Source organism: Pleuronectes platessa, chromosome 6 (genome assembly GCF_947347685.1).
Source record: "Pleuronectes platessa chromosome 6, fPlePla1.1, whole genome shotgun sequence".
Classification (NCBI taxonomy): domain Eukaryota; kingdom Metazoa; phylum Chordata; class Actinopteri; order Pleuronectiformes; family Pleuronectidae; genus Pleuronectes; species Pleuronectes platessa.
The window spans coordinates 15,843,405-15,865,555 of record NC_070631.1 but is presented as its reverse complement, the minus strand read 5'-3'; the positions used below and the strand labels follow the sequence as shown (position 1 = coordinate 15,865,555).

General features: G+C 39.2%; 1 protein-coding gene across 1 annotated transcript; it reads right to left on the bottom strand.

Annotated features, from left to right (window-relative positions):
* Window positions 1-548: 548 nt before the first annotated feature.
* Window positions 549-20,801, bottom strand: sycp2 (synaptonemal complex protein 2). The gene is made up of 44 exons (XM_053425270.1): window positions 20,778-20,801; window positions 20,513-20,653; window positions 20,292-20,423; window positions 20,095-20,199; window positions 19,975-19,999; window positions 19,066-19,151; window positions 18,869-18,963; window positions 18,751-18,785; window positions 18,506-18,648; window positions 18,345-18,397; window positions 18,148-18,193; window positions 17,494-17,598; window positions 17,341-17,401; window positions 16,966-17,114; window positions 16,570-16,647; window positions 16,248-16,334; window positions 14,759-14,864; window positions 14,166-14,311; window positions 13,614-13,677; window positions 13,476-13,521; window positions 13,276-13,355; window positions 12,695-13,134; window positions 12,465-12,592; window positions 12,334-12,370; window positions 12,182-12,246; window positions 12,039-12,084; window positions 11,919-11,962; window positions 11,761-11,818; window positions 11,423-11,588; window positions 11,241-11,305; window positions 10,960-11,145; window positions 10,296-10,463; window positions 9,901-10,054; window positions 8,583-8,884; window positions 7,581-7,865; window positions 7,410-7,461; window positions 7,085-7,213; window positions 3,696-3,889; window positions 3,294-3,388; window positions 2,857-2,956; window positions 2,583-2,641; window positions 1,685-1,763; window positions 1,306-1,362; window positions 549-605 (listed from the first exon to the last, which is right to left on the bottom strand). Exons 1-44 carry the CDS (start codon window positions 20,799-20,801, stop codon window positions 549-551), a joined length of 4,773 nt encoding a protein of 1,590 aa, XP_053281245.1.
* Window positions 20,802-22,151: the final 1,350 nt, after the last annotated feature.

Below are 22,151 nucleotides of genomic sequence, written 5' to 3'. Positions count from 1 at the left end.
TAAAGACTGAGCAGTCTGGGGGAAGGAGGTGTTGGGACTGAATTTGATATTAACTGTACATACAGTATGTCAATATGAATGGGGCCGTCAATGTCTTCACTGAAAAGAGAAATACCTTTGTAAGCACTACTTGTCTTCAAAATACAAGGTCTTTTTTAAAGAATGGCTCCTCTCATGTTTTCATCAACCTTTATTTTCTATGAAGAATCAGGATGAGGTCGTTAAAAGCAACGGTTCAGATATTTTAAATGGAACTTTTCAGTCTTTCCAACTTACAATCTATACATATCATAAATATAAATATCAGAATAAAATTTAAATATTTTTTTCAAACAAACATACAAAACAACATATCCAAGTCAGAATAAACCAAATACATTTTCATACAATAAAAACAGAACATGAAAAAATTCAGCCGAACATTTTGGCACCAAATCACAGCACAGGTCAACTAACACAGCGCAGTGTGAATTGTGTGGTGAAATACACAACCCTGTTTACAGCATAGGGACCTGACGGAACGCCGTTCAACTCAGAATCTGGCTCCATCACGGGAAGAACAAAGCATGCAGGCCTTTCTTCACACTCTGGATCTCTCCCACTTGCTACAGAAGGTAAATAATAACAAAGAAACATTTAGGAAAGATATAGACACAACAGTTTCCACAAGTTGAATTTGAGACTTTTTAAGACCATAATGAAAGAAAGTTAGCATATCAGGTTCAACAGATATGCTGAATGTTGAGTCTCAGAATCACTTACACTTCTCCATAATTAAGGATAAAGTGAAATAGTCTAGATGAGAATAAACCTTGAAAAGCAATGTCCCAAACTACAGGCAGAGACCGTAGGTATTATTAGTCTCTCCTACAGACAACTTGAGTGCACTGAGATCAGTTCTAACCAAGTGTTTGTAGACTATCAAATGTCAGTTCCATGTTGGTCTTGTTTGTAGTTTTTTTATGTTTAATTTAAACAAAAACCCACAACCACATACTAAAGAAAAGAGGGGGACTAAACAAAGCCCTTGTTTGTAGTGTTATTACAGTGTGCAAAATGTACTGTTGATAAAGAACTAAGACACACAGAGACATGACAAGCTATGCTAAAATTCAGATTGTTGAAATCGACTTTTCTAGAACCAGGGGGAAACCCTGATGCAAACACTTTTCAGGCCATTCATTCTCTCAAGTCAGTTTTTTATGTACTGATGACAAAGTAGAGGACACAAAATGAAAAGACAGAAAAAAAAGACAGGTCAATATTTTGTGTCTAATCCATCAAACCAGTGACTTGTCAACTCACCATCTCACTCAGGAGTCTGTCCTGAACCGACTTCATATCTTTCCTCATCAGACACATCTGAAAACAGCAGGCAGAGCAGCAGGGTTTTAGGGGCGGGAACATAGAATGTGACAGTCAGGTCAAGCAGGGCGCCAGCTGCCACATGAGACAACGAGATAAGCAAAATGCTGCAAAGGCCACTCAGCGAAAGCTGGTAGGACAGACAGGTTCACAGACAGAGGTGACATGTTTTATTGAAAAAGTAGGTCTGTGAGTTAATATCCTTGCGAAGCTAACTGGGCTCTGGATTTTACAAAGCAAGTGAGAAGTTCATGGCATGAGCGACACATTGAAGCACATATTAGACACTGGCTGTGAAGTTCAGGCCCAAGAGTCAGACCTGGGATGTGAATACGTTCTCCTCATACTCCAAGCTGTGACACATGTTGCTCTGGAAGGCTTTCTTCAGACTCTCGTTTCTGGGGGAAAGGAGAAAAGTGATCACAAAACCAAATGAGAAAGCACAAAAGAAGGTGAGAGAACACACAGGATTAGTGTAAAGGAGACATAAATACTGATGCACTTTTTCCAATTCGAAAGCTCTCAGGAGGGATTTATTATTACTTGTGGTCAAATGTCGAGTGAAACTCGACATTTTAGGACCAGCCACTTGATTACATATGTAACTAGAATGTAAGTCAGCAGATCGCAAACCTTTGCTAAGGCAGTCCCCTTAATTCAACCGAGCTGACCCAAACTGTGAACACAGATATCAGGACGCACATGTCCTAAATGTGTCTTATGTTTTTATCAAGATCCATTAATAATTCCCCCAAAATTTTGAACATTTTGAAAAAGGACGTATCTGGCGACTTGAGAGTGGGATCCAGTGATTTTTTAAATCTTTTCGAATCTTAGTATATTTTTGTCATACTCATTAACTGTGACTGGTTATTCCAGCCAGAACTGTCATTTGCAGTAACGGCCAACAGTGGATGATAGTGGGGCAACGCTTCCCAATAAACATCATATCAGGCTTAGTCATATGAAGAAAGTGCTGGATAGAAATAGCTTGTGCTGTGGGGTGCAAATCTAGATTATGATGATAAGCCTGAAGAAAAACTCATTTTCCTGTTAAGCTTGTTCCTCGAACTAAAGTGTGTTATTCATCCTTGTACAGAGAGAGGTTTATGCCGGTGGGAAGTGCATTGATCAGTGTGTAAGGAACAAAGCATCAAACAAACAACATGAGTGTTCCAATACTCCAAAAAACAGAAACCACAAGTCCCAGGCTTCACCTCCTGGTTTCCTGCTCCTGGTAAGAATGGAAAGCTACAGCCTGTTTTTTCCAGTAAATCTGTGAAAGAACAGAGAACAAACCCTGACTCTGGATGAATCAATTCCAACAACACATCATATTTAGTGACAGTCCCATATTACAGAAAACTGTGCGTGATATATTTTCTTTTGGTAATGTTCTTCCATATTCCCTCTCAACACAGCTAGTGAGCATACGTGTGTGACAGTGGGTGTGTGTGTCTGTGAAGACTAGAAAGAGGCAGAGTGACCCACTGTCAGGTCTTTCTCCATGTTCCTGAGTGCTGTGTCATCCTGCTCCAATTTGTGGATCTCTTCCAAAAGGACCTTCTGAACCTGTTCAAGCCTATGTGTCCTGTGGAGAGAGAATCAGTCAGTACAAACTAGAAATCGGAAATGGAAAGCAAAGAAGAGGAAGACAGAACATTGTAGAGTCGGAAGTAAAAGATAAAACTTGGAACTTCTTTTGGAAATCAACACTGAATACGGACTGTGTAAATTGTAAGGTTGTTATCTCAGATTCTGATTCATTCAACGACGGTAGTGGTCGGGGGGGTAGTTTGATGGTATGCACGCAGTATGCTATCCTGCCAACATATTATTATTTTTATTAAACTGTGTTGAGACAAATTAGGGAAACACTGCTTTGAATGGAAACATTACCTTTATGTTTTCTCCACATACTGACTGACCTGTGTTTGGTGACTTGCATGTTGAAGGAGGACACATGTTGCTGGACAGTCTTCAGTGACTGCTTGTTGTAAACCTCCACCATCTTGTAACGGTTCTGAATATACACATTTGAAACAGTGGTTATAAAATCCATCATTCAAAGTCAGTGGATCAAGGTTATTGAAAATAAAGCTAAAGAGAAGAGGTGTGATGTGTTCAGGATAAAATATTAAGATGAAAAGGTATAAACTGTTAAATACACAAGGCTACGTTTCCAAAAACATATTTTAGTGGTGTTAAAGAGCCGAACATGTTTCAGATAAGAGGAACAGCATGATATAGTGTCATGACTGCAGGCCCTGCTGTACCTCCACTTGCTCCATTAGAATGTGTGTCACTGTGCACGTGTGTGTGTGTCCAACCTGGAACTTCTTCTTTAGCTCAGAGCTGAATTGCTGGCACACGTTACTCGGGTTAAAAGCAATTCCAGGCAACTCCAAATCTTCATCCATGTCCACGTCTCCACAGCCCTCTTCGGCCTCCCATTGACTGGAGCTCACCGTGTGGGAAGAGGACAAGACCTGGCTCACCTCACCTTCAGCAGACAACTCAATGACTGAGGACAAAACACAAAGCCACAGATACAGTGCCTTGCATAAGTATTCACCCCCTTTGGACTTTTCTACATTTTGTCATGGTATAACCACAGATTAAAATTTATTTCATTGTGAGTTTATGTAATGGACCAACACAAAATAGTGCATCATTTGGAAGTGGGGGGAAATATTACATGGATTTCACAATTATTTACAAATAAAAATCTGAAAAGTGTTGAGTGCATATGTATTCACCCCCTTTACTGTGAAACCCCTAACAAAGATCTGGTGCGACCAATTGCATTCACAAGTCACATTTGCAAGTCACATAATTAGTAAATAGGGTCCACCTGTCTGCAATTTAATCTCAGCATAAATACACCTGTTCTGTGATGGACTCAGAGTTTGTTGGAGATCATTACTGAACAAACAGCATCATGAAGACCAAGGAGCTCACCAAACAGGTCAGGGATAAAGTTGTGGAGAAATATGAAGCAGGGTTAGGTTATAAAAAAATATCCAGAGCTTTGAACATCTCTCTGAGCACCATAAAATCCATCATAAGAAAATGGAAAGAATATGGCACAACCGCAAACCTACCAAGAGGAGGCCGTCCACCCAAACTGAAGAGTCGGACAAGGAGAAAATTAATCAGAGAAGCAACCAGGAGGCCCATGGTTACTCTGGAGGAGTTGCAGAGATCCACAGCTGAGGTGGGAGAATCTGTCCACAGGACAACTATTAGTCGTCTACTCCACAAATCTGGCCTTTATGGAAGAGTGGCAAGAAGAAAGCCATTGTTGAAAGGGATCCATAAAAAATCCCGTTTGGAGTTTGCCAGAAGCCATGTGGGAGACACAGCAAACATGTGGAAGAAGGTGCTCTGGTCAGATGAGACCGAACTTTTTGGCCTCAATGCAAAACGCTATGTGTGGCGAAAACCCAACACTGCCCATCACCCTGAGCACACCATCCCAACAGTGAAGCATGGTGGTGGTAGCATCATGCTGTGGGGATGCTTCTCTTCAGCAGGTACAGGGAAACTGGTCAGAATAGAGGGAAAGATGGATGGAGCCAAATACAGGGAAATCCTTGAAGAAAATCTGATGCTGTCTGCAAAAGACTTGAGACTGGGGCGGAGGTTCATCTTCCAGCAGGACAATGACCCTAAACATACAGCCAGAGCTACAAAGGAATGGTTTGGATTAAAGAATGTTAATGTCTTAAAATGGCCCAGTCAAAGCCCAGACCTCAATCCAATAGAGAATCTATGGCAAGACTTGAAGATTGCGGTTCACAGACGGTCTCCATCCAATCTGACTGAGCTTCATCTTTTTTGCCAAGAGGAATGGACAAACCTTTCCATCTCTAGATGTGCAAAGCTGGTAGAGACATACCCCAAAAGACTTGCAGCTGTAATTGCAGCGAAAGGGGGTTCTACCAAGTATTGACACAGGGGGGTGAATACTTATGCACCCAACAGATGTCAACTTTTTTGTTCTCATTATTGTTTGTGTCACAATAAAATGTATTTTGCACCTCCAAAGTACTATGCATGTTTTGTTGATCAAACGGGAAAAAGTTTATTTAAGTCTATTTGAATTCCAGTTAGTAACAGTACATAATGGGAAAAAGTCCAAGGGGGGTGAATACTTATGCAAGGCACTGTATGTGAGGGTAGATATTCAATTTCTCATTGGTGCATTTTTTCAAAACTAAAGAGAACTAGAAAGCATAGAAAAAAGGCAAATCTATCAGAAATATCTGATGTTGGTACACACTTTGTACATAACTATAAGAAAAGAATGTATCTTAGTATTCATATATTAGCTTACAAATTAATCATTGTACTTTTCGATATTTCTAATTATGATTTGACACCAGTTACACCAACGATTCTCTTTACAATATATGTATTTTACTAAATTGCCTGACAGTAATTGTGGCGTTGAATAAAAACAAAGGAAAAGACTACCTGTGCTCTGGGTTGTGTCTTTTAACATCCTATTTTTAGTAGATTGATATTTTTCCCTAACCTTTTTAACTGCTTTCCTTGTTTTATTACTTTGAACTGAATGTGGATGTGTGGATATTAGAGTAAAAATGTCATGTTTTAGTAGGAAAGACCGTATAAAGCTTCTCTTCATTGTGTTAATAGCTTTAAGTGTGTAAATGATGAACTGAGAAGTGACTCATAACTAAAGATGATCCAACCGACATTATTTACTGGACCAAAGAAAATGTAAGTTTTTAAAAACCAACATTGGTGACATTAAAAGTGTGAGTTTTGCATAGGTTGTTAAAGATACTCTACATGATTATATTGATATTAGATATTAGTCTTGTATAAATTTACCGCTAATTCACAACAGTGTTAATTTTGGCAGCTATTTTTGATTTAGTCTTAGTCTTAGTCTTTTGACGAAAATGCATATTAGTTTTAGTCACCTTTTAGTCATTTTAATCCTTCTTAGTTTTAGTCTAGTTTTAGTCGACGAAAACAAATTCCATTTTAGTCTAGTTTTAGTCGACGAAAACTAATTCCATTTTAGTCTAGTTTTAGTCACATTTAATAGCCACATTAAACTCCTTTTCTATAAAAACATATAGCTGCAGCCTAATAGCTTAAAAATATATATTTAATTTTAAATGTGAAAACAAAAAGGGAGAGCAGGTCAGACTGGAGCCGGACACAGAAACTTCAGCTCTGTACAAACCAACTGCAGCTTCTGCTCTGATGAAGAAGCTGAAGCGCTGATCTCTGAGCAGCTGAGACCAGAGAAACTCTGGTTTTCACTGTTTCCATAGTTAAGAAGCAGTCGGTCACTGAGAGGCTGCTCCACGAGAACGCGCTCTGCTTTCACTGTGTCTCTCTGAGCGAGTGCGCGAGGCGGGGGGCGGAGCTACGGACCGGAGCGCTATCTGGGGCGCACACACACACACACACTCACTAGCCCGCTCCTGATACTTCATGACGGCCTGATACGATGATGTTTTAAAAATTATTGTGACTTAGTCAACCACCAACATTTTCGTCTCGTCTCGTCTCGTCAACGAAAATTAAAATAGATTTCGTCATAGTTTTTATTTTCAAAGATTCGTTTTCGTTACGTCTGCGTCTTGTATTCGTCATGGAAAAAAGGTCGTTAACGAATATATTTAGTCATAGTCTTCGTCAACGAAATTAACACTGATTCACAAGTAACATGTCTTACAGGACTTGAACAACTTCCTTGGCTTCATCTGAGGAGCATGCTGCGCTCTCATCTTGCTTTTCATCTTCTCCTCCTTCTCATCTTCCTCAGAATTACTGGATTTGGAGACGTGCCGCTTGCGACTGGGTCCTTTGAAAAAAATTTAAACTTACAATATATAACCAATTACTTGACAGGTTCTTAACAAATAACAAATGTAGTGATTTGACCAAGGATCCCAAGTAGAGGGAACTTGTGCTTAGATTATTTTTCTAACTACTTGTAAACTAAAATGGAAATCCAGTTTCCATGTTAAAGACCAAGCTGGACACAAAATGTCTTCTACCTGACATAAGAGGCTGTTCTTGCTCCACATCTGAGTCTGAGAGTGGTGTTTTCTGTCAGGACAGACAGTAATGCATTATAAAACTCATGAATGTATTTTCAATGCTGCTGCTGTTTATTCGATCACTATCGTATAAACCTGAAACATAAAGAGTAATATGGCCATCCATACCTCTGTTTTGTGAAACACAGTCAGAGCAGCCCTGGGGCTTTCCTTAACTCTGCCAGTGAGCACTGATGACTTAGTGGACGATTGGCTGAGTGAAACCCTTGATATTGAAGACACTTTACTGATGCCATATAGGTTGTTATTGTTGTCTTCAGGGAAAGGTGACTGGGGAGGAGAGGGCAAGGAAGGCTTATCCAGCTCAAAGAATGTAGATGTCAGCAGGGGTTGAGTGAACACAGGCGAAGGAGACTGAGGTGCTGGTGAGAGACACTGCTGATTTGGACTGTTCTGGAGATAGAAAGGGAGATGACATTGAAAGTGATGAGACAATGATGGACAAGAGGAATGGAGCAGCTCATTTGGTGGTGATCTAATCATCAAACTCATCATGGATTAGTAAGAGTGAAATGAGGAAGACATTTCCACACAGGCAGAGATGAAGCGTTGCGGCACAGTTAACTGTTCTGCCTGAAATTGAATTAGTAATTGCATTCATGCTCATTATGTGTAATTTCATCATTTTCAACATAAATACATATTTGTTATTAGGCTAATTTGTATTTCTCTAATGCCCACTTCAGACATGCTACCCACAATTCACCCCTGACCTAAAAACCTAAAAAATGGTTTTGGAGGGAGCCAAGTTTGACTTCTTCCCTATCTTTGCCTAAATTTCAAATAGCAAGGTAACAAACCCACTTATATAAGTTGTAGGTTATGGTTTATGAAGGCCTGTTGTCATAAGTCACACCTCCATTCATGTGACGAGTGGTTCTCACATGACTACACAGTGGTGTCAATAATGTTACGACGTCCATGTATTGTAATGGTGTGTGATCCACTCAAAAGTGTTAAATACCAGGGTACTCCTTACCTCTCATTAGGCTAGTCTAGTTGGAAATGACAAGCACAAGATATTCTACACTGCCCAGTTACACAGTAAAAGTCTTTGAATGTGATTCAAACCCTGGAGCTACAGAGGACAACAGGAAGGTGCTGTGTTACCTTTGCTGCACGTGGCCCAATGGGAGGATTGGGTGCAGCGTTTTGATGTCTCAGTGAGGCGAGAGAGGCGGCAGACTGGATGGATTGAGTCCTGGATGTGCTGCGCTTCTTTTCTCCACTGTAGTGAGAGGGGGGCTTGAAGTTTCCATTACTGCTGACTGTAGAGCAAGGTTTAGGTATCCGCAGGATTGGCGAGGGGGTGTCTTGGCAGGCAGGGTCAGGGGAGGCAGGGAGTGGAGATCCCCGCGGGGTGACAAGAGGGGAGAAGGTCAAATCCAAGGTTGGGGCTGACCTCTCGTAAGCTGTGAGAGTCCAAAATAAACACAGATGTTCAAACAGCTGGCCACAGGAGGAGGACACAGAGTAGAAGGTCAATATATACATGCTTTGTTACATATCAATTTACAGTTAAGAGGCTGTAGAGCAACAGGCTTATTTATGCAAGAGTATTAAAACATAAATACAAAATATCTTACAAATGAAACTAAAATTGCTAAAACAATGCTTCACATAACCACATCATAACCATGCAGAGAGCCATAATAAAAGCTGTGTTTTAGTCAGAGTGTAACTCACAAACAACTTAATAGATAAAACTGGAAACTTGGAACACACTGTTTAGAGTCCTTCATAGAGGTAGAATACAAATTAAGGATGTCAGGTAAACAGTCAGAGACCAAATCCTGCAATGCTGGATTGTAAGTCCAGGTGAGCTGTGCTAGGGGGATGGCGAAGGGCAGTGACTGTTTTGTTGTGATGTAACAAAGTTGCGTTAGTTTTTTTAAGGTACAGTATTTGGGTTCATATTATATGTTCATATTGATCAGCAGCTAGACCTGCTTCGTAAAGAAAAGAAGTCATGGATCTCACTTAAGCGGAAATACACATTTCATGTGCATCTGAACGACACGATACAGAGGTCTGCCTGTCTGGTGAGAACTGTATGTCCAGCCCAGGAACACACAAAGCCAAGTGTGAGAGAGTGTCAGCAGGGCAAAGAGCACAGACCTACAGTAATGTCCTGGCACAAAACACTACTTTTAGGACTTTTTATGGACAATATTAATGACAAGTGTGAAATAAATGAGATCATAATGAAACTATGGTTGGACAAATTAGACGATGAAAGGCCTCCACAGTTTAGGCACTAAGAAACATTAGGGACCGTTTAGTAATGTAATGTATGTGCTCACTGTGATGGAATTAATAAACCATTTGACCCCATCATGAAACATATAGTAGACATTAGCTGATGTCAAAGGAGTCAAATGACTGTTATCTAACTCAGATGTTGGTGAGTATCTTTCCAGAGTCTTACATCTCATCCTCTCCATGAAAGCAGGCGACGGACAGAAGGAGGTCTGGCGAGCAGCCATAGACTCCTTTAATGCATTCTTCTGTTCTCGGACGGGGGTGATTTTTTTCTTACTAAACTTTGAAGTGACTTGAAGAACATTCTCAGGCCTCTGCTGCTGAAAAACAAAGTGTGTCTGTTATACATCTGAATCAAGAAACACAATGCCTATTCAAGCCCACAGCTCACTCAGTGACCACATTCAAAGGTTAGGCTCTGAACAGCCAAAACAAAATCAAAGTTGAAAATGCTTTGAGCATGTAGTGATACTGATGAATTAAGATGTACAGATGCTTTTTGGGATGTATGGATAATCGTTTCATGAGTATAACATGAAATATGAACTCTATGACCTGTACCTTGAAAATAGATGGCTGGTCTGACTTTATATCCAAGCGGCTGCTGAGATGACTGCTATGTAGTTTCAGGGAGCCTTTGGCTGGTTGTTTGGTGGCAGACTTTTTTTTCATCACCTGAGCAGCATCATGAGTTTTCTCAGTGTTCTCCAGATGGTCAGAGGCACAGTACTATTATAAAGGGACAAAGAAAGTATGATTTTGATCAATTTCCATAATCCTAATAATTATCCGGTTTGTTATGCTCCTCCTCATGGTACGAGTTGATCCCAACTGTGTTTTCACTTTGGTTGTGGAATATACCTGAATCAAATTTCAAATAGTATATGATTAAATACCTGCAATAACAAGTGTTTTAGGTCCTTGTTTAAATCTTCTGTTCCCTTGTTGAAGAGAACATACATGATTTTACATGTTCTTGCTAAAGTCGTTTTAAAACACTGACACTATTTGCTTGTGTTTTGAAAACAAGATGCTTCAACATTAGCATTCAAAGCCATGATGTAGCTTTGTAGCTGGTGTTAACGCCTTTGACATCACAAAAGATTATTTGTTGGGCTAACAAAATACCAAAATGTTGATTGGTCAGATCTGTGTATATAGATATTTTCCTGCAGTGTTTCAAAATATGACAAAAAGAGACATAAGTTACTGAGAAGTATTTTGCCGTATGAGCGGGAGGCTTCTCTACATCTGACTGGCTGTCGTCAGTATCTGGCTCCCTGTAGCTCTTGGTAGAAGTGGCTGCAGCTCTCCTGGGCCTCCTGCCTGCTGCATGTGGTCTGTTGGGGGCTTCTGCTGCTGGCTTCACCATCTTCTTTGGCTGCTCCACTCTCTCCTTCACATTGTGCTTCTTCTGCTTAAACAACAGTGACACACAGTGGCTAATTGTGATAGTGCATAAAAGCTTAGAGCCAATTATTTACATAAAAAAAAACACTGGCTTACATTATTTGGTTTGGTGTTACCCTTGACAGGCTTTGGGGAGGGAGGAGGCAAATGTGATGATTCACCTGCTCAGAACGAAAGCAATTCCTCTTTATGAAAATACTGATTTCTTCACTTGATTTGATCAACATCAAGTCTAAATGGAAGAGTTTCAGAATATAAGCATGAATCAACGAGCTTACATGAAGTTTGAGGTGACTCAGCCCTAGGCTTGATGGGGGCCTGCCTTGAATATTTGGTAACTTTGGGTTTGGGTTTCCTGCTCGACTCCCTCAGCCAGCTGACCTCTGTCATGGCATGGTCTGTGTCTGTGTCACTAAACAAATGCTTTTTTACATGCTTCTTCTCCTGTAAAGCAATAGGAGATTTAATGAGAGTAAAATAGAGAGAGAGAGAAGAGTGAAAGCAATGTCATATTTGTGAGTGCTGTAGAACTGAGCACAGCAATTTCAAACTAATAAACACACACAAACACACACACACACACACACACACACACATAGTATAAATTAAATTATACTTTTGTCACAGGTTGTCCTTTCTTGGTTGTGTTGTGGGATCTTGAGTCAGGGATGTCACTGTCGAATAATATGGGGAACATGAAATTAGACAGATTTTACTTCAAACTCTTGACAAAACGTTTCTTTGTTTTAGCCCACAGGGATTCTCCACTGTTACCTGCTTGATGAAGCATACGTGTGATTCAGGGGTTTTTCTTTTCCCTAAAGAATAATAAATGAGACTTTAAACACCACAATACCTCAGAGATATAAAATTACTAACAATAGTAAAATTTACCCCAAACGTCAACGGTGTATCAAGGCTGAATGCAAAGATATCTTTTCTGTTCAAAAGAAAAAAGTCATTAGATACATTCTAAATTTCAACAGACTTTCATAATATTTGAATGTACCTGAAAACGTTTAATTGAAATATTTTACCTGGAAGAGTTTGTTGCTCTTTTACTCTCGGATTTCATCATGCTTAAAGCTCCGGATGTGTCTTTCTATTGCAGGGAAAGATCATCTTCAGTAAATCAAGCATGTAAAAATGTTCTTAAGATACAGCTAGGAATAAATAAAGAATTGCTTACTTTAGCAGTTGAATACCAGTTCATATTGAAGATTGGCCTGTTACAAAAAACACATATGATCATTAAGTTAAATCACAAGCAGTGTGATTTGTTCATGTATAATATAGCCCTGCAATCATCAATGTGCATACCTGTTAACAAGAGGAGGAATCCGGCTCTCAGGGATATTCTCTGTTTTATTTTTTGCTGTGGATTGAGTGTTAGTCTCATAATGGCTAGAGATGAGCTTCACCATGCTTTTTGCAACCTTTGCATCTCTCTGAGTAGTGACAGCAGAAGGTGAGAGAATAACAATATACAGGAAAACATAAAGAATCGTAGAATCAGCATTAATCCCAGCATTATTTCAAAGATGTCATACCTTCTCTTTGCTTGAGAGAGCCCTGTTAGTTTCAGCCGTGATGTCGGGTGTTACTCTCTCCTGCAGTGATGTAGTGTTTGGGGCCTTGACTGGAGCTTTGTGTGGAGCAGCATCTGCCTCCAGTGACATCTGGCCTTTAGTCTTGACTTTGCCTGAGCCACTTCTCTGGGTCTGCTGCACTTGAGGAGCACATAAAGTGGAAGAACACTGGTCTGCAGTGCTTCTGTTTTTTGAGTGCCCGTTGATATCACACATTTTCCCTTGAGGTGCGGCTGCCTCTTGAGGTGCCCAATCTTGGGCTCTCTCACTGAGGACCTTCTGCAGGCGCTGGGTGAGTTTGGTATGGAGCTGCTTTTGGCAGATTGGGCCTGAGTCTGGAACTGACAATCTCAGAGCCACGGATGAGCGCTCCTGCTGGTGTGACAAACTTGACTGAGGCTCTAAAGGAAAATCATTGAATTTGAAAAGAAGGTTTGATAATAGTTAATTTTACCTGGATGTGTTGTGTGTGTATTACGAGATATTACTGTGCAAAACATTCAGTGATATCTTAGAATGAGTGAAAATATTTTATGACTTACCAGGTCTTTGCAGTGTTTTTACTTTCTGTGTGGACATCGTTAGCATTTCAGAAACAGACAGTCTGCCCCAGTTAGAAGATCTGAGATTTGAACAAAGAAACATGTAAACTTGATTAGACGTGCTGCATAAACAAGAACATCCATTACGAAATCAGAGCATTTAATCTGCAGTGTGTGTGGTGGTTCTCCGCAGAACTTACATTTGTTTCACACGTGTGGGCTGGGTGTCAGGCACATAATTATCCTCTGTAAGTAAAACAATTAGGGATGGATTCAACAGTCAGTGAAAAATACAGATGATGCTGTATTTTTGGGCAAAGCTTTAGTCAATACATTACCCAGGGACTGTTCTTCTCGCTGTCCAGTTTGAACTTTATCTACGGCTTTTTCCAAAGGTGTGTTCTGTACAACAAGTAGAAACAAGGAATGTAAGTGTATGATATACTTTGTTTAAATATAACTTTCCTGTCACTATGATAACATGTAAAACACAATGGAGCTCATATCAAATACAAACTATAGTAGATTTGCAGACAGCTGTGCTGGTTGGTACCAGAAACATAAATCATTGTCTGTGCTTGGAGTTCTTCTCTTAATAGTTATGTAAGACAAAAACAATATTACTGAGCATTGATAAATCTTATCATACTTTCATATACTAAAAACATTTCAGAGAGACTGTGCGGATGTAGAGAATGCATAGTACCCTAACTTTAGACAGTTTATACCTTTTTTTGTTTGTCAACATTGTTGTTATCCACCTTTTTGGTGGCCACGCTCTGTAGAGACACAGAGAGCATGAAACTGAAGTTTAATTCCAAATGAGTTCAATATTTTGAACACTCAGAAAACCTGTATTGTATGTTAGGTATTCAGAGTGTGTGTCACACCTGCTGTACATTGCCCCCTGCTGTTGTGCTGCTGGGAGTTGTATGATGACTGCCGGTCTTTAGATCTCTCAGGAAAAATTCACCTTGCCTATCACATGAACGAACTCTCAGCAAAGATGGGTTCCCTTTACCCTTAGATAGAGTGTCTAAGAGGAGGGAAGATATCAATATTATGCAACAAGAAGATAGGGGGGGGGCGATATCCGTGAAGATCAGAGTCTGAGTGCAAAACAGGATGAATAATCCAAACAATTGTATTAAGATGCCAGTTATAAGTAGTTTATTAACACAAAGATGATCTTCATATGAATAACTGTCACTTTTTAATAGCATATTTTAGTAAAAAAATCAATAAAGGTGCCCTGTTCAACATTAAATTAATTCAAAATAAAAGCTAATGTATCAATTCACATAGTTAACAACAAGCAAAGTTGTTAAAAATCCAATATGACATAAATTGTTTGTTTTTGTAAAAGAACTCCTAAAATACATTTCTTGTAATAATGTTTTCCTGAAGGTTGAAGACATCATAAACATACACATGTGCCTCTTGGTTCAACAGCAATCCTTTACAGTCTGTAGTGTCCACTTACTTTGCATAACAGCAGAGAGAGAACCAGCACTGTGCACACTTCCTCCTGCACTGTTGCATATGAAGGTGGTGGACTCTGAAATCCTCATATTGGCAGAGGTCAATATCTGAATGGAAAATCAGAATGGCTGTGTCTGTGAATCATTTGCGTGGCCACATTTATATATGTGTATATAATATACATACTCAGCTTTTTTTCTTTTCATTAAATATTTTATTATTATTATTCTGTTGCCTTTCTTTAACATATTTTTCATTCTCTTGTCTACCTCATTCTGACTTGCCTGCTGCTTTAAAAACTGAATTTCCCCTGTGTGTGGATTAATAAAGTTTTATCTTATCTTATCTTAATGGTCAATTTAAATGTGATATCCAAATGATCCCATAACATTTTGGGAAATTTTTAATGGCGAAGGATCACAGAAACACAGAATTTCTGCTGTCAATAAGGATTCAGTGTTTTGCAGAATAAAAAGATGTAACCCTGATATAATTGTTACCGTGCTCTCGTCACCCCCTATTGGCTGTTTGAGGGACATACTGTGTTAATTTGTTTCAACAAGACAATGAATACAAGATGGAATGTAGGAACCACTACTTAAGAGTTTGACACTTTAATTATTCTGAACTATCCTCAACATTCATTCCTTCACCTTACTCTTAGTAATATTTTGTATCATTTAAGTGTAGTGTTGCTTGCTAAACTATACACATCAATTCAGGTAAGGATGTTTCATTCTACAATATACATTTTACTATGATAAGAAATTTTCTAAAGCTGGAAACAGTGCAAGAAAACAAAAAATTGCTCCTGGATAAAAATGTAACATTTGACACAGAATAAATGTTACCAGCTCATTAAACAAGATGGTTATGATTTAGATGAGCTTTTAACTCCGTATTGTATCAGGTGTGTATTCCAGAGTTTCCTCTAGGATTTTGTGTGTGTGTGTGTGTATGGGTGTGTCTGCTAGTCTCTGGCACTCTTCCCAAACAACCTGACGATAACATTGATCATCTGGTAACTTAGCCCTCGCTGTGCGTGTCATGTTAAGTCTTGTGTTGGCTGTAGCAGGTGAACTGCGTGCACACAAAATGTTGGACCTTTTTTCAATGTGTTTAAATATGTGTCTCATAAACTCTTGAGCACAAAGTAAACTTCTGTGCTGTTCACAGTTTGTGTTTATTGTTAAAGTGTTTAGTGAATTGGAGGACTCACAGATAGGAGAATCTGACAAGTTTCAAACCAACCGCTGCTTCTGCCCTGACCCTGAAGCAGGTTATCATTGGCAGCCCGTCGTGAAAACCCTGCATTCACACTTTTTGTTGCCAGTCTTCCTAAAATAATTTGACAAACTGCCTTGTTCACATTTACGTTCAACTAAAAGATGTTGGCATGGCGGGCCACCACTCAGAAATGTAATCAGCAGAAACACTGCATTAATTTATCATTAATACATTTAAATTCGACAAATTAAAAAGTCTTCTACCTGTACAGGTGCAGTTGGAGCAGGAAAAAGATAGGGGGCAGGGCTTTTCTCACTTTCACCAAGGGACACCTGGCTCTCTGGAACAACCTCCATGGAGAGTGGCATCCAGTACAAAAAGAAACATATCAACAGTAATTATGGTTGGCAATTTGAAGCTTTTTCAAAACGTTTAAACAAACTGATAAAATAATATCACATTGATGTAAAACTCATTACAAAGGCCCAGCAACCGCCATAAATTCCTTTATATTTTGGCATCCGTGATGACCACATTAATCATCATAGCTGTATGACAGAATTATGTTAACCGACTATACCATACCTGCTGGGAGCTGTTCTCCTCCATGATGATTTTAACTGTCGTCTTCACCACAGATGTGCCTGTCTTCCCTACAAAGCCCTGACAGGAAGAGATGCTTGAGAATGTAAATCATCTGATGGAAGACAACTCTAGACTTTGCTTGGAGCAAAGAAAGAATGCTGTGGTTTTTACAAGCCAGGAAGTGTTAAACCACAGAGAAATGTTACAACTAGAAAAATTCATTAAAATTCATTAATAGTCAAAACGTCTTTTCAAAGGTTGCCAAGTTCTTCTCAAAGTTATTATTGTATCAATTACATTTTCTAAGTATTCATTTTGGTCTGAAAAACGAAAACTTTTACAAATATTGTATGGCATTGTGACCAATATGGACTGACAGAATGAGCCATGGCCTACTGTGTTTTTGGTTTGTCCATAGATGCTACGAGCAGCCTGCAGGATGTCCAGAGAGGAGCTGAAGTGGATGGTAAGACTCGATCCTTCAACCCCACCAACCATCACCACCTCTGACAGGTTTAACTGCAAGAGTTTCCTCTTGCCTTCCTCTGGAGATAAAAGTAAACACAGTATATCATACTGTCCTCTTACCCCCACACACAAGAAAATACTAGAGGAGTTTCAAGACACATAAATATAATGTTCAGATCTGCATCAAAATATCTGTGGTCTAAGTGCATTTCCTTGGCTGGGTGGATTTATTGAATATTTTAATATAAGTGTATACTTTACAGCTGGTTTGGGATTAAATCTGAAGATACAAGCTTTGATTACCTTTAACAGTGTAGCTTTGGAGTTCATTCTCATTGATACAGATCGTATCCCACTGACCCTCCTACATGAAGGGAAAACCACAGATGTCTTGTGTTATAAATATAGTTATAAGTTACACAGCACTTTGCAAATTTACTATTAATCTTGAAGTACCTCTCCGTCTCCCTCGGCCAAAGAGAAGTAAAAGGAGATGCTGTGGCTGCCAAGGTTGAAGTCGATCCAGAATTCCTCCAGTTTCTCATCAGCGGGCATCAGCAGCTGACAACAGAACCACAATAATTTCAAAACAGCTGCAAACAGACTAATAAGTATATTATGTTTGGGACAGTCCAATGCAACAGTTCAAAATAACAAGAGGGCAAAAGTGTATTGATAAGTTCTATATTATTGTCCTGAAATTGCTGTTAGACTGAGACATAAAATCTTTACTCTTTTTCCTAGGGCTAGGCGATAAAACAGTAACAATAATAACTGAAAGATAATTTTCATCATCAGCAATATAGCAAAACTCCAATGTATATCAATACAAAACACATAATCGATCGACCTCAGACTTGTTAAGTGTTGCAGTTTATTAAGTGGTCGTCTTTTTCTGCTGATAAAGAAGAGTTTAAAACCACAAACTTTATTCTGGACCAAAAATTAATTTACATTTAAAAATAAAAAAAGATTTTTAACATTAATCATGATAATCATTGATATTAACTAATATTATAATTTCTTGGTAAAACTTTTGATATCATTTTTGGCCATATCGCCCAGCCCTACTTGTTCCTATGTATCTTTGCACATCCTGTTTATACTGACCTCATGCTTTTCCAGATAAACTTCCAAACACGGGTAGGAATACACCCTACAGTACAAGAGAACACTGGCATTCAGTTATGTGCACCTAGGTGTGGACCATGTTCAAATATTCCTATGTTGAATGCCAACTCTAATGACCTCTCATGTTCCATGTCATGCCTTGTGAAGCACAGAGCTTTAGTGTGTATGTATTTTACCTTCTCCTGTCTCCCTGCATCCCATTCACCAAATTCAGAAACTTGCGGCAATCCTGAAATCACACAAAATTACATTCAATCCTATGTCACCTCGTGTAAAATTACTGTAATAAATTCCAACAGTAGTGCAAAAAAATGAAAGTGCTGATGACAAATATTACCGTCTCAAACTCAGAATCACTGATCTTGGCAAAGGCACTGGCCACATGCTCCATGCTGAACCATCGACTTGCCAGCTCCCTCCTCTGGACAGGAGTGGCCATTCTGCACAATGCCTCGGTCAGGGCTGTCTGCAAGTCGTAATCTGACACAAAACCACTGTACTGTTCATTTTTGGTATGCAAATTGTAAGTAAGTATGGTTCTTGTTGAAAAAATAAATATTATAGTATTCATAAAACACCTACCACCACCCTCCAATATCCGACCAGCCAGCTTGACCCTGTTGATTTTGACATAAGATTGTGCAGATAGTTAAAAGAAATTGGTAATGACACCAGCTCTGAGGAAATTACCAAGACATACATGATATCCGAGGCCTCCTGAGATGTTAGCATCTTCCGCTCTTTCTTGAGCTCCACTGGGATTTTGTCCAGAATTAGATTAAATTTACGAATTGCCTGTTAGAAAACCATTAGCATGTTAATCTACGAACAAATGCCTGACTCACAGTTTTTATTGCTCCACAAAAAAACTAAATGTTTATTAAACTTATTTCAAACCTCCTTCTGGATCAGGATATTGATTCTGGGGTCAATTCCCAATTGACCAACAGGATACAGGAAGGAATCAGTGATGTTGTATGTTCCTGCAAAAAACATATAGGAATACTATAAGGTATTTATAAGCTATGGTTCATGTCATGGAAATTATTTAATCTAACTGTCATCTTTGAAATGTAACAGATCCTCCTGTCCTGACAGCTATGCTCAAAGTTCAGTTGGATTGACCTGATGAAACATCATTATATAAAATCCACTTAATGTTTGCATCTGCCTGATATCAGGAAATGTTAGTTACTTTGAACCTAAATGCCCTTGTGACTATTTGATGTTTTGCCCAATGTCTATACACTCAGTAGAAAGGGGGGCATTAACCCCTTCGCTGACAAAGTCTGACCACTGGACATGTCCTGCCTGCATGATATCGAAGGATGACGTGAACCCTTGAGCTGTGCATAAAGCTGGCAAATCTCCTGTCACCTATCGTCAGAATCTTGATACCTGAAGTGGTGTTGGAGATTCTGTCCCGCATGGCCAAGTGTTCGCTCAGTAACTCTATCTGTGTTCAAATCTATTCTCTGTAATTGTTTCTTGACCATTAATTAAATACTTTGAGATCATTGAATTGATCACTGAGTCTGATGGTTTATTTCCTCACCAGGGAATTAAATACAAATTCCCACCACAGTTCATAATGAAAGCATTTAAATTTAAGCTCTGAGATGGTCCCTAAATGATTGTCTTCTATTTAAAAGCTCATAATATTGATTTTTATTGTATTCTCACAATCTTCCGTTTATAAGTAAGAGTTACCACAAAACAACATTGAGAGCACTTAAGTTAACGGAGCCCTCAAATATTAAACACATACTGAGGTTGAATCACAAATTAAGAAATGTACAAGCGTACCCTCTTTAGATGCTTCATGTACCACCTATAAAAGAGAGGAAAGAAAACACTTTTCAGAACAGTTACACGTACATGACTATTTTATTGAATCAAGTGTTTTACTGTAAGACATTAGCTCACTGTTAGGACATCAAAGAAATCCTCAGAAAGGTTGAACAAAGGCTCATCCCACTGGGGGCCACACTGGATCCACAGCTGCCTGCATTTCTCAAACCACTGTACCATGTGCATAAAACCAGATTCATTCAACAACAGAAAACTTTAACTAATAGAGCCCTCACACACATTTTGCCTTTATATATTAGATGTATACTTATCTTTTTGATAAGGCCTCGACCTATTATCCCACAAAGCCCTTGGCCACTGCCAGGTAGTTTCAGGTTGTCCCCACATTTGGAGATGATGGCCAGAACCAGACTAGCTGATTTGGAATCTTTTTGATCCAAACACTAAACAAACAGTACAGAAATGATTTCATTACACCTGCAAACAGCAAATTACCGTGGCTTGTTAGTTAGTGTGACGGGCCATATCTTACCTTGTGGACAAGTTTATCCAATTTGGTGAGAAAGTGTTGAGAACAGTTTAAAGAGGTGCCTTTGTGTATGTCCCTTTGCAAGAATACATCCAGTTTGCGGCTATCCCCACTCATCAACACCTCACCAATGACTTTCTCCAACTGCGCAAAAAAAAAGGGTACATCAAACTTGACTTTTCATTATTACAGAACTTCATCAACTACTATTTATGAAACTTTACGTTAAGTGACAGTAATGCTGGTAATTTAAGTACTGCATTCCGACCTGTGTGTCCTGACCCGGTGCCATTCTTCTTGCCAAGGAATAACTTCACTGACTGTTGTCCTCTGCTGTCTTCAGAATAATTGTTAAGCAAAACTGCAATTAAGCTGCAAATCTAAAAGCAACTTGAACATTCATTTCACTCTCATTGTTTAATTTATTTTCCACTTTCTATATTGCTTCAATACCTTTTTGTATCTGTATCCAGGCATATATAATCCTGGCTATATATTTATATAAACACTGGCATAGAAAGTTTGTCTGTGCTCACATAGTGTTATTGTATATGAGATCATTAATAAAAACAATTAACTTCAGCAGGAATCAGGTTTGTGTATAGTTGAAAGTCATCATAACATTCCTTGATGAAAAATGATGAGGCGCTTAATCAAACAACATGAACAGTTAGCATGAAATTACATAACTTAGTGTTCACTGTTAGTGAGGTATATGCGTGTTAACTATCTAACCACTGACAAGCTAACATTGTCATGTTTATCTATAACTGTTGTAAATAAGGTTAATATACTCATTCGAGCTAACTGAGGTACAACCTTTCCCATATATGACCTCATCACTCTTCATTTCAGGGCTACTCAGACAATGTTAGCTTAAGATACTAGCTGCTAATGCTAGCGGCTAAAAGTTAGCACTCCGAGCAAACACTAATTTCGGGAGACAACGGTGAGTGACTTCTGAAAAACGATGGTAGTTTTGGAAACACCGTGTTGTGTTGTTGTACCGCTACTCACCGTGTGGGTAAATCCCGGACATTAAACTACTGGTTTTTCATAGTTGACATTTAACAACGCGGGCGACGCGCGAAATCTCGTTCGTCGCGCATGCGCATAGAAGTTCGACGCGCTTTCCATGGACTGTCCCACTAAACACTCAACGTCAGGGGGAAATCACCCGACGTTAGTAATGAGAGTTCAATATTTTTCGGGTGGATTTTACCCGACGTTAGTGTTTGTATATTAAATCAGGCGATCTTATTACTTTTCAAGGGTAACAACGTACAGGCCCGCCATGTTTTTGTCCCATATCATGCACAGCTGTGTCCTGTCACAGGCTTGGTGACCCTGGCTTACCATATTTGTTTATCTCTCCCAAATTGTCAGTGATTAAGGACAAGGCTCACATGTCCCAGGGACGGGTGGACTGAAGAACAAGTTCCACGCTCCATTATTTCTTATTTTTAGGAATTGTTCATCAACGATTCCTTAATTTTTCACAAGTTTTAGAGCCTTTTTTCTGGCAACCCGCCTGCGTTTTAACCGATGCAGACATGATCGTCTGTACTGGATGAATCCACTTTAACATGAATAACACTGTAATATTGTTATTCATGTTAGAGTGGATTCAACATCTTCCATT

Excerpts from the sequence above, each read along its gene's own strand:
- sycp2 (XM_053425270.1), bottom strand. The coding sequence starts at position 20,801 with ATGGCACCGGGTCAGGACACACAG. Across the intron at positions 13,135-13,275 it reads AAAAACACTGCAAAGACCTG|AGCCTCAGTCAAGTTTGTCA; the intron begins GTAAGTCATAAA and ends ATTTTCCTTTAG. Across the intron at positions 11,306-11,422 it reads TGAGTCACCTCAAACTTCAT|GTGAATCATCACATTTGCCT; the intron begins GTAAGCTCGTTG and ends CGTTCTGAGCAG.